This window comes from Notolepis coatsorum, assembly GCF_963971535.1.
Source record: "Notolepis coatsorum genome assembly, chromosome: 3".
Taxonomy (NCBI): domain Eukaryota; kingdom Metazoa; phylum Chordata; class Actinopteri; order Aulopiformes; family Paralepididae; genus Notolepis; species Notolepis coatsorum.
The window spans coordinates 200,900,963-200,916,102 of record NC_140167.1 but is presented as its reverse complement, the minus strand read 5'-3'; the positions used below and the strand labels follow the sequence as shown (position 1 = coordinate 200,916,102).

Here is a 15,140-nt window from a genome sequence, read left to right as displayed (position 1 = left end):
TATCCTCTACGGACCTGCCAGGACCCAGGCCTTTCCCTCTCAGTCTGTATCCTCTACGGACCTGCCAGGACCCAGGCCTTTCCCTCTCAGTCTGTATCCTCTACGGACCTGCCAGGACCCAGGCCTTTCCCTCTCAGTCTGTATCCTCTACGGACCTGCCAGGACCCAGGCCTTTCCCTCTCAGTCTGTATCCTCTACGGACCTGCCAGGACCCAGGCCTTTCCCTCTCAGTCTGTATCCTCTACGGACCTGCCAGGACCCAGGCCTTTCCCTCTCAGTCTGTATCCTCTACGGACCTGCCAGGACCCAGGCCTTTCCCTCTCAGTCTGTATCCTCTACGGACCTGCCAGGACCCAGGCCTTTCCCTCTCAGTCTGTATCCTCTACGGACCTGCCAGGACCCAGGCCTTTCCCCCCTCAGTCTGTATCCTCTACGGACCTGCCAGGACCCAGGCCTTTCCCCCCTCAGTCTGTATCCTCTACGGACCTGCCAGGACCCAGGCCTTTCCCCCCTCAGTCTGTATCCTCTACGGACCTGCCAGGACCCAGGCCTTTCCCCCCTCAGTCTGTATCCTCTACGGACCTGCCAGGACCCAGGCCTTTCCCTCTCAGTCTGTATCCTCTACGGACCTGCCAGGACCCAGGCCTTTCCCTCTCAGTCTGTATCCTCTACGGACCTGCCAGGACCCAGGCCTTTCCCCCCTCAGTCTGTATCCTCTACGGACCTGCCAGGACCCAGGCCTTTCCCTCTCAGTCTGTATCCTCTACGGACCTGCCAGGACCCAGGCCTTTCCCTCTCAGTCTGTATCCTCTACGGACCTGCCAGGACCCAGGCCTTTCCCCCCTCAGTCTGTATCCTCTACGGACCTGCCAGGACCCAGGCCTTTCCCTCTCAGTCTGTATCCTCTACGGACCTGCCAGGACTCGGGCTACGCTGTGTTCCTGAGCGCTGGGGATGTTTGTCGCAGCTGTTTGCAGCAGACGGGTTGTCCCTGAGCATCTCGCCAGGGATCCTGTGCTCCTTGCTCTGGGAGCTTGACAGAATGGGGGCCTGGGAACGGCAACTCACGCACTTCCTTTGTCACCTCCTCTCTTCTTCCACCGACATTCCTGCCTCTGTGTTGTCGGTCTTTTCCTCCCTCTCGCCTCGCTGTCCCGCTCTGGCAGGTGGTTGTCAGGCCAGTGCCAGAAACAGCTGAGGCCCAGAGTGCTGTTGACCCAGGAGGCTGCTGTTGTGTTTGTCCTCCACCAGAAGAATCGTTGAAAAAGGACTGTCTTTCCTGTTATACTGTATGTACATTGAAAGTTAGTGGGAAATAAACAGCGGCAGAACTTATAAAATACGGATGAGTTCGAATTTTTACATTTTGGGATAGTCGTGCCAGTCTCCACATTAGATTTTCATGTCGATATATATATACACAGTATATATATAATAATTTTTTTAAAGAAATTTTTATTTAATTTTTCTTTTTTTTTTTATAATTAATTTCTTAAAACCGGTTGATAGGCCAATGCAATGCTGTTATCATAGGCTACGATGGTGAATGGTGTCATTTAGATTTATTGTCGGGTCAGCTGAGCCGATCAACGTTCTGAAGGATTATCTGAAGTGCCTATTTATGTGCAATACCCTATGATTTTAATGATCCCTTCTATTAAAATTAATTTAACTGAATTTAACAAACTGAACATTTTAACTGAATTTAAACTGGATCAGAAAATAAAGATTTTGTGTACCAAAAAAAAAAAAATCGGGAACAGTTATTTTGGTCAGTCATGCACATCCCTAATATATACCGGTATATATAACTCAAAAGAAAGTTCAGAAACGTTATTTCAGTCGATTATTCCTCCCCTTTAATAATACGAATTGGTATTGTATTTTATATCTTTGGAAAGGCTGATTAGTCACCTTTACAACGAGGTACAACTTGTAAGGATTGTGCATTCGGGGAATGAGCAACACAGCTAACCGTGTGGGTAGTGGCCCAAAATAATTTGCCAAAATCCCCTGCAATATTCTTCTGTTGGTATTCACTCTCGTTCTGAGCTTCAAGTGCTGGCAGGTGTACGCCAATCACAGGTGTGTGACTGGCACCTGATTGGCACCTAATTGACAGCACTTATGTGTGCATATGGGTCCTGCAACTTTGTTGAGTTTGTGTGCTCCAGCCTCCAAGCATAAAAATGCCACATTTGTCCCTTCAGGATAAGGCCCGTGCAATAGGGCAACTGGAAGCTGGTGTTCCGGTACGCAGAGTGGCAGCATTATTTGGTGTCAGCCCTGGTACCATTTCCAAACTTAGGACCAAGTTCCGTGAGACTGGTGAAGTCAAAGACAGACTGTGAAGTGGCCATCCCACAGCAGTGTGTGACCAGCATGGGGAGGAGGTGCCACACTGTTGTGGCTGTGTCTGGATCTTCCACACACTACAGAGGTCCCTGACGGTGTCAAATGAATAAAGTGTAAAAATGGCCAATATGTGTTGTTTTTTCCTTATTACTGTGGGAGAGTGCAATCATTCAATCCACCAAGCAAGTCAGAACGAGAGTGAATACCAACAGAAGAATATTGCAGGGGATTTTGGCAAATTATTTTGGGCCACTACCCACACGGTTAGCGGTGTTGCTCATTCCCCGAATGCACAATCCTTACAAGTTGTACCTCGTTGTAAAGGTGACTAATCAGCCTTTCCAAAGATATATAATACAATACCAATTGGTATTATTAAAGGGGATGAATAATCGACCGAAATAACGTTTCCGAACTTTTTTTGAGGAGTTTATATATATTATATATTACATGAAAGTTAGTGGGAAATAAACAGTGGCAGGACTTATAAAGGTATAATGAGTAGAATGATCAGAAAACAGACCCCCTCCATCTGCCTGTATCTTTCTTTCTATCTTGCTGCACGGGATGTTTATGGGCGTCAACCTTTGGGCAATGAGTGTGTGTTATATCTAAGTAATATACTCCCTGAATAAATATGTAAGTAATATCTACATATTGTATCATACTGTACAGTTTGTACGTATTGGCCAAAAAAATTGTCTGTCCAAATACATGGGGCTCACCGTAACTTTTTTGCAATCAAACCTCTTTATCCCTCTCTCTCTATTTCTCTCTCTCTCTCTGTGTCTCTCTCTCTATCCCTCTATCTATTTATCTCTCTATTTCTCTCTCTTTGTCTTTCTCTCTATTTCTCCCTCTCTTTCTCTCTCCCTCTCACCTTTATCTAGTTATCCATCTATCTCTCTCTCTCTCTCTCTCTCTCTCTCTCTCTCTCTCTCTCTCTCTCTCTCTCTCTCTCTCTCTCTCTCTCTCTCTCTCCTCTCTCTCTCTCTCTCTCTCTCTCCTATATTTCATTTGTATGTATGAGTTCCTTCTATTGATCTGTTTTTCTCTAGTTTATTTTTTTATGATGGTTGAATAAACAAAACAGTTTCCTTGGTAAACAGTGAGGATCTGATTTAACTCAAACCCAGTGAGATATCAAAATGTCCCCTCTCCCCCTTCCTCCCCCTCTCTCTCTCTCTCTCTCCCCCCCTCCCCCTTCCTCCCCCCTGCAGTGTGGTGCAGCTGGATCCGTCTCACAGCCCTGAGCCCCGACATGTTCTCTCGCGCCACTCGCTCCCAATCACAGACATCCACTGTGGTCTGATGGGACCTCAGGCTCGAGTAGCGACCGCCTCCCTGGACCAGACGGTGAAGGTAGGTGTGTCCTGACTCACCCTCTGCCCTGCGCTCGGAGGCCCTCAGTAGGGCTTTTCTTTAGTGCTGTCCACTTCCTGCTATTCTTCAATGATGTACATATACCCTTTACATAATACTGTATGTAGATACTATATCTATATCTGTACATATCCTACTCTTACTAGTTACGCTGCTGGCCAGTATGACTACTACCAAGTTTCAAGTTTCTTTATTAGTTGTCATACAGAAGTACAGAATACTTTTATACAAAATGCTTCTTTCTGTTACGCTCCAGATACTGTGCTAGACAAAAGGATAAGTATAAAATAAAATAAGTATAGCAAGTATAAAATAGAAGTCACGTACGTAGACACAAGTGTTCAGTATGTACCATAATGTCTTTACACCTGTACCACTGTACATATTATACTACAACTCTGTACAGCCATCTGATTAGCACTACACACAGTAGTACTAATTTGTATATTTTGTACCCAGTTTAATCACCTACTTTGTTATTGCTACCGGCCAGATCCTCGTAGGGGCGCTGTCTCGATAATGCAGTGTTCCCTGTTACAGACCGGTGTTTTATTTTTTTATTATCATGAATGGACTTTTCTGTTAGCCTAAAGATCCCAATGGCCCCGAATGTGTTAAAGTGGTTGATTTTAGATTCGTGTTTATTTATAAGTATGCAGGCATACTTGTTGACATGATGTTCTATACTATTTATGATAAAACACCAGATGCTTGTGCCCACTTGTGTGATTAGTAATTAGGCCTAATTCGTTTTGATTACATAACCAAAGGATTACTTCTAATCTCATTACATAATCATATTCTGTCTAATTACTCTCGCCACCCTGACATGTGGGGAGTCGGGACCATGATCGGGAAGGGCTGTAGTTCTTCAACTGTTACTCTGATGTAGGGCTGTCCCCGACTAAGGATTTGTATAGTCGACTTGTAGTCGCCGAAATTAGCCGAATGAAAAAAAATATATATATGAAAAGAAAAGTATATTTTTTTTTTTTTTTTTTATTAATTTTTTTTTATAATTCCATTTGTGCTGTGGGGGGTGCTTAATGTCTGAAGGAGTCCACTGAAGGCTTCTTGTCCTCTGCGAAAGCATGCAATTGGTCCACTGATGGATACATCTTGATATTTGTCTAGTCTAGTGTGTATATTAGATGGGTGAAATCCTCTTTCAGTGCCTCTGTGCCTGTTTTCGTAGGCTGTTTGCCTTGTATGCATGCCATTAGCGTTAGCCACGCTTCTAGCCCTCTTTGCTTTTGGAAAGAATGATACAAAAAAATAAAAATTATAATAAAATGATAAATGTATATATTTTTTTTTTTTTTTTGCATTCGACTAAGAGGTTGGCAGTCGACTACGGCTCCTTTCGATCGATTAGTTGACTATTCGACTAATGGGGGTCAGCCCTACTCTGATGTGAATGAAAGTACCGCATTTAAGGTTCCGATTAGAACCTGTAGTAACCCTGAAGTCATTGAGTCATTTCTCATCCAAATGGATAGGACTGTGAAGTGTTGTGGAACCAGACTCATCAATCATGTCGTAGACGGATCTTCAATAGTTTAGTATATTGTATATAGTATACACAAAAAGCACAAATAGGTTAAATGAGTTTTGTCGGAGAGGAGTGCTCTCCCCTGGCCAGCTAGGAGAAACTGAGGAAGAGGAGTGCTCTCCCCAGGCCAGCTAGGAGACACTGAGAAAGAGGAGTGCTCTCCTCTGTCCAGCTAGGAGACACTGAAGAAGAGGAGTGCTCTCCCCTGGCCAGCTAGGAGACACTGAGGAAGAGGAGTGCTCTCCTCTGTCCAGCTAGGAGACACTGAAGAAGAGGAGTGCTCTCCCCTGGCCAGCTAGGAGACACTGAGGAAGAGGAGTGCTCTCCTCTGGCCAGCTAGGAGACACTGAGGAGGAGGAGTGCTCTCCTCTGTCCAGCTAGGAGACACTGAGGAAGAGGAGTGCTCTCCCCTGGCCAGCTAGGAGACACTGAGGAAGAGGAGTGCTCTCCTCTGGCCAGCTAGGAGACACTGAAGAAGAGGAGTTAGGGCTGGGCGATAAAACGATAACGATAACTATCGCGATAAATTATTTCCTCGAAATAAACATGAAACGTGGTCGCAAAGTTTCGATATATCGATTTTCCAAGCTTGGCTCCGTTCAGCCTCGGCTCAGCACACTCACTAACAACAACCAACGTTACGTGATGACGTGCTTGCGCACAACAGCTAACAACCAATCAGTGAAGGAGATGGCCGAGAGCGAAGTAGACCCGGAAGGAGGTAGGACTCACTCAACAACAAGGCTTGCTAGGCTAATTAGCTTGCACGGCGATGTTTTATATATTTACGTGCCGAGTATGTGTGGCGTGAATTCTGAGGCCACGTTTATAGTAGTGGGGGTATACAGTGGACGTCGTTTCAATATATTGTGGCGGAAGAGAGTATTTTAGTGTCATATTTAGCACATTGTCATGGAATACACGCTTAGATACAACAGGCTGGCTAGGATACCTAGCTTGCACGGCACTGTTTTATATATTTACGTGCCGAGTATGTGTGTGTTTTGAATTCTGAGGCCACGTTTATAGTAGTGTGGGGTATACAGTTCGTTTCAATATATTGTGGCGGAAGAGAGTATTTTAGTGTCATATTTATTGTCATGAGATACTCCGCTTGTCGGCTCCTAACGTGCGCGGACTGATGACGACATCAACTCGACTTGAGACATTCGCAGCAGCATAAGAAGTTAATTAAACTTGACAGACATTATATCGACGATAATTATCGATATCGAATTATATGAAAATAATTTTATAATTTTATCGCGATAACGTTTTTGGTCATATCGCCCAGCCCTAAGAGGAGTGATCTCCTCTGGCCAGCTAGGAGACACTGAGGAAGAGGAGTGCTCTCCTGTGGCCAGCTAGGAGACACTGAGGAAGAGGAGTGCTCTCCTCTGGCCAGCTAGGAGACACTGATGAAGAGGAGTGCTCTCCCCTGGCCAGCTAGGAGACACTGAGGAAGAGGAGTGCTCTCCTCTGGCCAGCTAGGAGACACTGAGGAAGAGGAGTGCTCTCCTCTGTCCAGCTAGGAGACACTGAGGAAGAGGAGTGCTCTCCTCTGGCCAGCTAGGAGACACTGAGGAAGAGGAGTGCTCTCCTCTGTCCAGCTAGGAGACACTGAAGAAGAGGAGTGCTCTCCTCTGGCCAGCTAGGAGACACTGAGGAAGAGGAGTGCTCTCCTCTGGTCAGCTAGGAGACACTGAAGAAGAGGAGTGAGTGCTCTCCTCTGGCCAGCTAGGAGACACTGAGGAAGAGGAGTGCTCTCCTCTGTCCAGCTAGGAGACACTGAGGAAGAAGAGTGCTCTCCCCTGGCCAGCTAGGAGACACTGAGGAAGAGGAGTGCTCTCCCCTGGCCAGCTAGGAGACACTGAGGAAGAGGAGTGCTCTCCTCTGGCCAGCTAGGAGACACTGAGGAAGAGGAGTGCTCTCCCCTGGCCAGCTAGGAGACACTGAGGAAGAGGAGTGCTCTCCCCTGGCCAGCTAGGAGACACTGAGGAAGAGGAGTGCTCTCCTCTGGCCAGCTAGGAGACACTGAGGAAGAGGAGTGCTCTCCTGTGGCCAGCTAGGAGACACTGAGGAAGAGGAGTGCTCTCCCCTGGCCAGCTAGGAGACACTGAGGAAGAGGAGTGCTCTCCTCTGGCCAGCTAGGAGACACTGAGGAAGAGGAGTGCTCTCCCCTGGCCAGCTAGGAGACACTGAGGAAGAGGAGTGCTCTCCCCTGGCCAGCTAGGAGACACTGAGGAAGAGGAGTGCTCTCCCCTGGCCAGCTAGGAGACACTGAGGAAGAGGAGTGCTCTCCCCTGGCCAGCTAGGAGACACTGAGGAAGAGGAGTGCTCTCCTCTGGCCAGCTAGGAGACACTGAGGAAGAGGAGTGCTCTCCTCTGTCCAGCTAGGAGACACTGAGGAAGAGGAGTGCTCTCCCCTGGCCAGCTAGGAGACACTGAGGAAGAGGAGTGCTCTCCCCTGGCCAGCTAGGAAACACTGAATAAGAGGAGTGCTCTCCCCTGGCCAGCTAGGAGACACTGAGGAAGAGGAGCGCTCTCCTGTGGCCAGCTAGGAGACACTGAGGAAGAGGAGTGCTCTCCTGTGGCCAGCTAGGAGACACTGAGGAAGAGGAGTGCTCTCCTCTGGCCAGCTATAGGAGACACTGAGGAAGAGGAGTGCTCTCCTCTGACCAGCTAGGAGACACTGAGGAAGAGGAGTGCTCTCCTCTGGCCAGCTAGGAGACACTGAGGAAGAGGAGTGCTCTCCTCTGGCCAGTTGGGAGACACTGAGGAAGAGGAGTGCTCTCCTGTGGCCAGCTAGGAGACACTGAGGAAGAGGAGTGCTCTCCTGTGGCCAGCTAGGAGACACTGAGGAAGAGGAGTTCTCTCCCCTGGCCAGCTAGGAGACACTGAGGAAGAGGAGTGCTCTCCTGTGGCCAGCTAGGAGACACTGAGGAAGAGGAGTGCTCTCCTCTGGCCAGCTAGGAGACACTGAGGAAGAGGAGTGCTCTCCTCTGGCCAGCTATAGGAGACACTGAGGAAGAGGAGTGCTCTCCTCTGACCAGCTAGGAGACACTGAGGAAGAGGAGTGCTCTCCTCTGGCCAGCTAGGAGACACTGAGGAAGAGGAGTGCTCTCCTCTGGCCAGTTGGGAGACACTGAGGAAGAGGAGTGCTCTCCCCTGGCCAGCTAGGAGACACTGAAGAAGAGGAGTGCTCTCCCCTGGCCAGCTAGGAGACACTGAGGAAGAGGAGTGCTCTCCTCTGTCCAGCTAGGAGACACTGAAGAAGAGGAGTGCTCTCCCCTGGCCAGCTAGGAGACACTGAGGAAGAGGAGTGCTCTCCCCTGGCCAGCTAGGAGACACTGAGGAAGAGGACACAATGAGCTTAAGTAAAGAGGGGTGGGGGAAGTAGCCCCTTGCCTCTCACTTAGGTGCGAACTAAGCTATTGCAACCCATATGGATTCCTCCACACAGAGGCCAGAACCGTAGTTGCCGTCCTAACCGTTCCAACGCTCATTGATTAGCATCAGATCAGTAGACATTCATTGTTATTCAATTTGCTATGAGGTATAATGTTACTGATCTTATGCCCCCCCCCCCCCCACAACATTGAGATTTGTCTATTAAAATACAACTTGAAAGTCACCTTTCATAACGGCACAGATCCCCCCCCCCCATGCACATTCCCCTCCCTGTCATAAACGCAGTGAAACAGAATCCCTTGATATTTCTTTTAAAAACGTGAAAACGGGTAAGCTCAGATGGAGTGAGTAGGTACTAAACACCTGAACACAGGTACGCTCTGTCCCCCAGATGGAGTGAGTAGGTACTAAACACCTGAACACAGGTACGCTCTGTCCCCCAGATGGAGTGAGTAGGTACTAAACACCTGAACACAGGTACGCTCTGTCCCCCAGATAGAGTGAGTAGGTACTAAACACCTGAACACAGGTACGCTCTGTCCCCCAGATGGAGTGAGTAGGTACTAAACACCTGAACACAGGTACGCTCTGTCCCCCAGATGGAGTGAGTAGGTACTAAACACCTGAACACAGGTACGCTCTGTCCCCCAGATGGAGTGAGTAGGTACTAAACACCTGAACACAGGTACGCTCTGTCCCCCAGATAGAGTGAGTAGGTACTAAACACCTGAACACAGGTACGCTCTGTCCCCCAGATAGAGTGAGTAGGTACTAAACACCTGAACACAGGTACGCTCTGTCCCCCAGATGGAGTGAGTAGGTACTAAACACCTGAACACAGGTACGCTCTGTCCCCCAGATAGAGTGAGTAGGTACTAAACACCTGAACACAGGTACGCTCTGTCCCCCAGATGGAGTGAGTAGGTACTAAACACCTGAACACAGGTACGCTCTGTCCCCCAGATAGAGTGAGTAGGTACTAAACACCTGAACACAGGTACGCTCTGTCCCCCAGATGGAGTGAGTAGGTACTAAACACCTGAACACAGGTACGCTCTGTCCCCCAGATGGAGTGAGTAGGTACTAAACACCTGAACACAGGTACGCTCTGTCCCCCAGATGGAGTGAGTAGGTACTAAACACCTGAACACAGGTACGCTCTGTCCCCCAGATGGAGTGAGTAGGTACTAAACACCTGAACACAGGTACGCTCTGTCCCCCAGATGGAGTGAGTAGGTACTAAACACCTGAACACAGGTACGCTCTGTCCCCCAGATGGAGTGAGTAGGTACTAAACACCTGAACACAGGTACGCTCTGTCCCCCAGATGGAGTGAGTAGGTACTAAACACCTGAACACAGGTACGCTCTGTCCCCCAGATGGAGTGAGGACGTCCTGAACCACCTCATCGGGAGGGTAATGGAAGGTGCCCCCCCCCGGGAACAGTCCAGTCCATGCCTCGCCTACTTGGCCAAAATTGGATTACTAATAATAATCGCCGCCTGTGGTTATGCAAAGTGAGCGCTGCGGTTTCTCGGGGGGGGGGGGGGGGGGGGGGGCTCGCTGGCCACTTTGACTTGATTGAGGGTAGTGACCTGGATCAATACGCCCACTGGGGGGAGGGGCGAGAGGCCACCAAGAATCAACCCACTAAAATAAAGACGCAAGCTCTTCTGGTACGTGATTTACTCGATATAATTCACAGCCAAGCTAAATCTAATTTTAAGGCATATGGAATACATTACAAGGGCAATATTACGGTCTTCTTAAGCTGATAATGCGTTGGCTCTGAGGTGCAGATATAGATTTTATTTTTTGTGTAGGTGGGTTTCTTGGTCATCATGCGCTTGGTCTTTGGAAATGGTGCTTCACCGCACAGACGCACCGTCATGCCGAGTGACCCCTGACCTACGTATGACTCAAAGTGTGAGGTTTGCCCGCTGCTCACCACCTTTTCTCTGTTTCTTTAAGCCTATACTGTTTATTTTCCCTTCTCACTCACTCTCTCTAGCCCCCACCCTCTCGTTCTTTACCCTCAGTGGCCACACCTGTTCGATTATCTATTATCTCTCGCACCTGTGGTGGCAGGCTAATTAGTCCCCCTGTGGGCTTTAAATACCAGGGCGCTTCCCCTCGTTTCGGCGTGGGGTCGTGTTGTATACTTGCCGAGTCATATTCTCTAAACATCAAGACTCTTTCGGGAGTTCCTCTGTCTGCCTATGCTGTTCCATTCTCCGGCGTCGAGATGTTTGCTCCAGCCTTCGCCAGCTGTCGCCGTTGCCTGTGGGGGAGACTGGTCTGCGCTCCCTGTACTTCCACGGGAGGCACCCCAGCGTTCCACTGCAGACCCCCGCGCAGCTGTTCGTCCTGACGCACATCCAGACCAGCGCAGACGCTCTCCAGTCCTCAGCGCGCAACGCGCATCTTCCAAGGACGCTCGAGCTTGGCACGCTCTCCAGACCAGCGCGCAACGCGCATCTTCCAAGAACCCTCGAGCTTGGCACGCTCTCCAGTCCTCAGCGCGCAACGCGCATCTTCCAAGGACGCTCGAGCTTGGCACGCTCTCCAGACCAGCGCGCAACGCGCATCTTCCAAGAACCCTCGAGCTTGGCACGCTCTCCAGACCAGCGCAGACGCGCATCTTCCAGACCCTCGAGCTTGGCACGCTCTCCAGACCTCAGCGCGCAGACGCGCATCTCCTAGACCTTCGAGCTTGGCACGCTCTCCCGACCAGCGCAGACGCGCATCTCCTAGACCTTCGAGCTTGGCACGCTCTCCCGACCAGCGCAGACGCGCATCTCCTAGACCTTCGAGCTTGGCACGCTCTCCCGACCAGCGCGCAGACGCGCATCTCCTAGACCTTCGAGCTTGGCACGCTCTCCAGACCAGCGCGCAGGAGCGCATCTTCCAGACCTTCGTGCTTGGCACACTCCTCCACGCAGACGCACCCCGATGCGTCTCTCGGTTCCGGTGCGCACTCCAAGTTGTGGCGCACCACTCTGTCCTCGGCTCGGACAGCCGGCTTCCCGGTGGCGACACCCTCGCCACCGCCGCCTGTTCCAGCACCACTCTGTCCTCGGCTCGGACAGCCGGCTACCCGGTGGCGACACCCTCGCCACCGCCGCCTGTTCCAGCACCACTCTGTCCTCGGCTCGGACAGCCGGCAACCCGGTGGCGACACCCTCGCCACCGCCGCCTGTTCCAGCACCACTCTGTTCTCGGCTCGGACAGCCAGCTACCCGGTGGCGACACCCTCGCCGCCGCTGCTGTTCCTGCACCATTACGCATACGTCTGGGTGAGTTTTGACTGTCTAGATCATCTCCGTTTTCGTGTGTTTCTAACACTGAAGAATTACCACCTTTTTAATCTGACAGTCACTCACCCAGCGTTGTGCCTCTGTTTGTTTCACTTGGATATTATTTTGGACGTTACATCTCCCACTGTGTGTTTGTTCACACCAAAGATAGTATTCTCTTTGTATTTGTTTTGGTACTTTGCTCTTTGTGTATTTTTCACGAAGATAGTTCTACCCGGTGACGACACCCTCGCCACCGCCGCCTGTTCCAGCACTCTGTTCCTCGGCTCCGACAGTCGGCTACCCGGTGACGACACCCTCGCCACCGCCGCTGTTCCAGCACTCTGTTCCTCGGCTCCGACAGTCGGCTACCCGGTGACGACACCCTCGCCACCGCCGCTGTTCCAGCACTCTGTTCCTCGGCTCCGACAGTCGGCTACCCGGTGACGACACCCTCGCCACCGCCGCTGTTCCAGCACTCTGTTCCTCGGCTCGGACAGCCAGCTACCCGGTGGCGACACCCTCGCCGCCGCTGCTGTTCCTGCACCATTACGCATACGCCTGGGTGAGTTTTGATTGTTAAGTCACTCATCCAGCGTGTTGCCTCCTGGGTGAGTTTTGATTGTTAAGTCACTCACCCAGCGTTGTGCCTCCTGGGTGAGTTTGACTGTTAAGTCACTCACCCAGCGTAATGCCTCCTTTTTGTTCTCACTTAGTTAGTAGTTTGGACAATTCATCTCCCACTCTGTTTTTGTTCTCACTTAGATAGTATTTTTGGACATTACTTCTCCCCCTGTGTGTTTGTCACACGAAGATATTATTACTTTGTTACTTTGTTTATTTGGACTGTTCTGCATCTGCTCTGTTTGTTCCCTTTTGAATATTAACCCTCTCCTCTGTTCTGCAGAGCGGCCCAGATGTTTTCCCACCAGTCCCCAGTTCCTCCCTGTCCCCAGCCCGCCTCCGCGGGCCTCAGTCCCCTCTGTCCCTAGTGCTCCCCTTCTAGTTCCACCTAGTTCCTGGTCCCAAGTTCTCCCCTTCTAGTTCCACCTAGTTCCTTGTCCCTAGTTTTCCTAGTCCCCAGTTCTCCTTTTCCCCTAGCGTTCATTAACCTTCCCTTAGTGTACCCTTTTCCAGGCCGCCTCTTAAAGGCACCTAGTTTTTCCCCTCTTGTTATATTCCTGTATTTGTGTTCTCCCTTAAAGGGACAGTGCCCTTTTTTCCCTGTCTCTCAATAAATATCTGTTTCTTGGCAAACCATCATACCTGTCTTGTGTTGTGCGATTGGGGTCGGTTACAAACCATAACACAAAGGACTGTAAACGTGACACTGGCTCACGTTGTTATCTTCATCTAAAACGCCGCCGAGGGGTCGGATCGATGCCGTTCAAAAGGCTTTTTGGTATTTTGGATTTTGTGAAAGAAGACTTTTTTTTTTAAGTGAGAAGAATGGTAGAGGGTCTTGGAAGGAAACAAAAGTTCATCCATAATAAGGTTGTGAGTGGAGGATCAAGAAAAATCATCTGGGAAGCAGCAGTTATGATTGGAGGATAAAAGGATTGCCCCCCCCCCACTGACAACCCGCACTGTTACATTAACACACCCTTACTGATTCAGATTCAGATTCCTTTAATGAGCCATAGTGTAAACACATTGGCAATTGTTTTGGCAATTACAGTACCGGTATATGCATTTTTACATAGATCTTTTTTTCCACATAACAAACAGCAACAACAGACACAGGACAAAGGGGAGCAGGATGAAGAGGCTGAGGGGGGGAGGGAGGGGAGCAGGGTGAAGAGGCTGAGGGAGGGGAGGAGGGGAGCAGGGTGAAGAGGCTGAGGGAGGGGAGGGAGGGGAGCAGGGTGAAGAGGCTGAGGGAGGGGAGGAGGGGAGCAGGGTGAAGAGGCTGAGGGGGGGAGGGAGGGGAGCAGGGTGAAGAGGCTGAGGGAGGGGGGGGACCTGAGGGAGGGCAGGGACCTGAGGGAGGGCAGGGACCTGAGGGAGGGCAGGGACCTGAGGGAGGGCAGGGACCTGAGGGAGGGCAGGGACCTGAGGGAGGGCAGGGACCTGAGGGAGGGCAGGGACCTGAGGGAGGGCAGGGGACCTGAGGGAGGGCAGGGACCTGAGGGAGGGCAGGGGACCTGGGGGAGGGCAGGGACCTGAGGGAGGGCAGGGGACAGAGGGAGGGCAGGGGACCTGAGGGAGGGCAGGGACCTGAGGGAGGGCAGGGACCTGAGGGAGGGCAGGGGACAGAGGGAGGGCAGGGGACAGAGGGAGGGCAGGGGACCTGGGGGAGGGCAGGGACCTGAGGGAGGGCAGGGGACCTGGGGGAGGGCAGGGACCTGAGGGAGGGCAGGGACCTGAGGGAGGGCAGGGACCTGAGGGAGGGCAGGGACCTGAGGGAGGGCAGGGGACCTGGGGGAGGGCAGGGACCTGAGGGAGGGCAGGGACCTGAGGGAGGGCAGGGACCTGAGGGAGGGCAGGGACCTGAGGGAGGGCAGGGACCTGAGGGAGGGCAGGGGACAGAGGGAGGGCAGGGACCTGGGGGAGGGCAGGGGACAGAGGGAGGGCAGGGGCCTGAGGGAGGGCAGGGACCTGGGGGAGGGCAGGGACCTGAGGGAGGGCAGGGGACCTGAGGGAGGGCAGGGACCTGAGGGAGGGCAGGGGACCTGAGGGAGGGCAGGGACCTGAGGGAGGGCAGGGGACCTGGGGGAGGGCAGGGACCTGAGGGAGGGCAGGGGACCTGGGGGAGGGCAGGGACCTGAGGGAGGGCAGGGACCTGAGGGAGGGCAGGGGACCTGAGGGAGGGCAGGGGACCTGAGGGAGGGCAGGGGCCTGAGGGAGGGCAGGGACCTGAGGGAGGGCAGGGGACAGAGGGAGGGCAGGGACCTGGGGGAGGGCAGGGACCTGAGGGAGGGCAGGGGACCTGAGGGAGGGCAGGGACCTGAGGGAGGGCAGGGACCTGGGGGAGGGCAGGGGACCTGAGGGAGGGCAGGGACCTGAGGGAGGGCAGGGACCTGAGGGAGGGCAGGGGACCTGAGGGAGGGCAGGGGACCTGAGGGAGGGCAGGAACCTGAGGGAGGGCAGGGACCTGAGGGAGGGCAGGGACCTGAGGGAGGGCAGGGGACCTGAGGGAGGGC

General features: G+C 51.9%; 1 protein-coding gene across 1 annotated transcript in view; it reads left to right on the top strand.

Moving 5' to 3' along the window:
- wdr18 (WD repeat domain 18) overlaps window positions 1–15,140 on the top strand; it is a gene marked incomplete at its 5' end in the record, with an annotated part of 249,754 nt that overhangs the window by 35,649 nt on the left and 198,965 nt on the right. Inside the window, one exon of the mRNA XM_084310819.1 lies at window positions 3,576–3,717. Within this exon, the coding sequence (XP_084166945.1) occupies window positions 3,576–3,717 (142 nt within the window). The remainder of the gene's footprint in view (window positions 1–3,575; window positions 3,718–15,140) is intronic.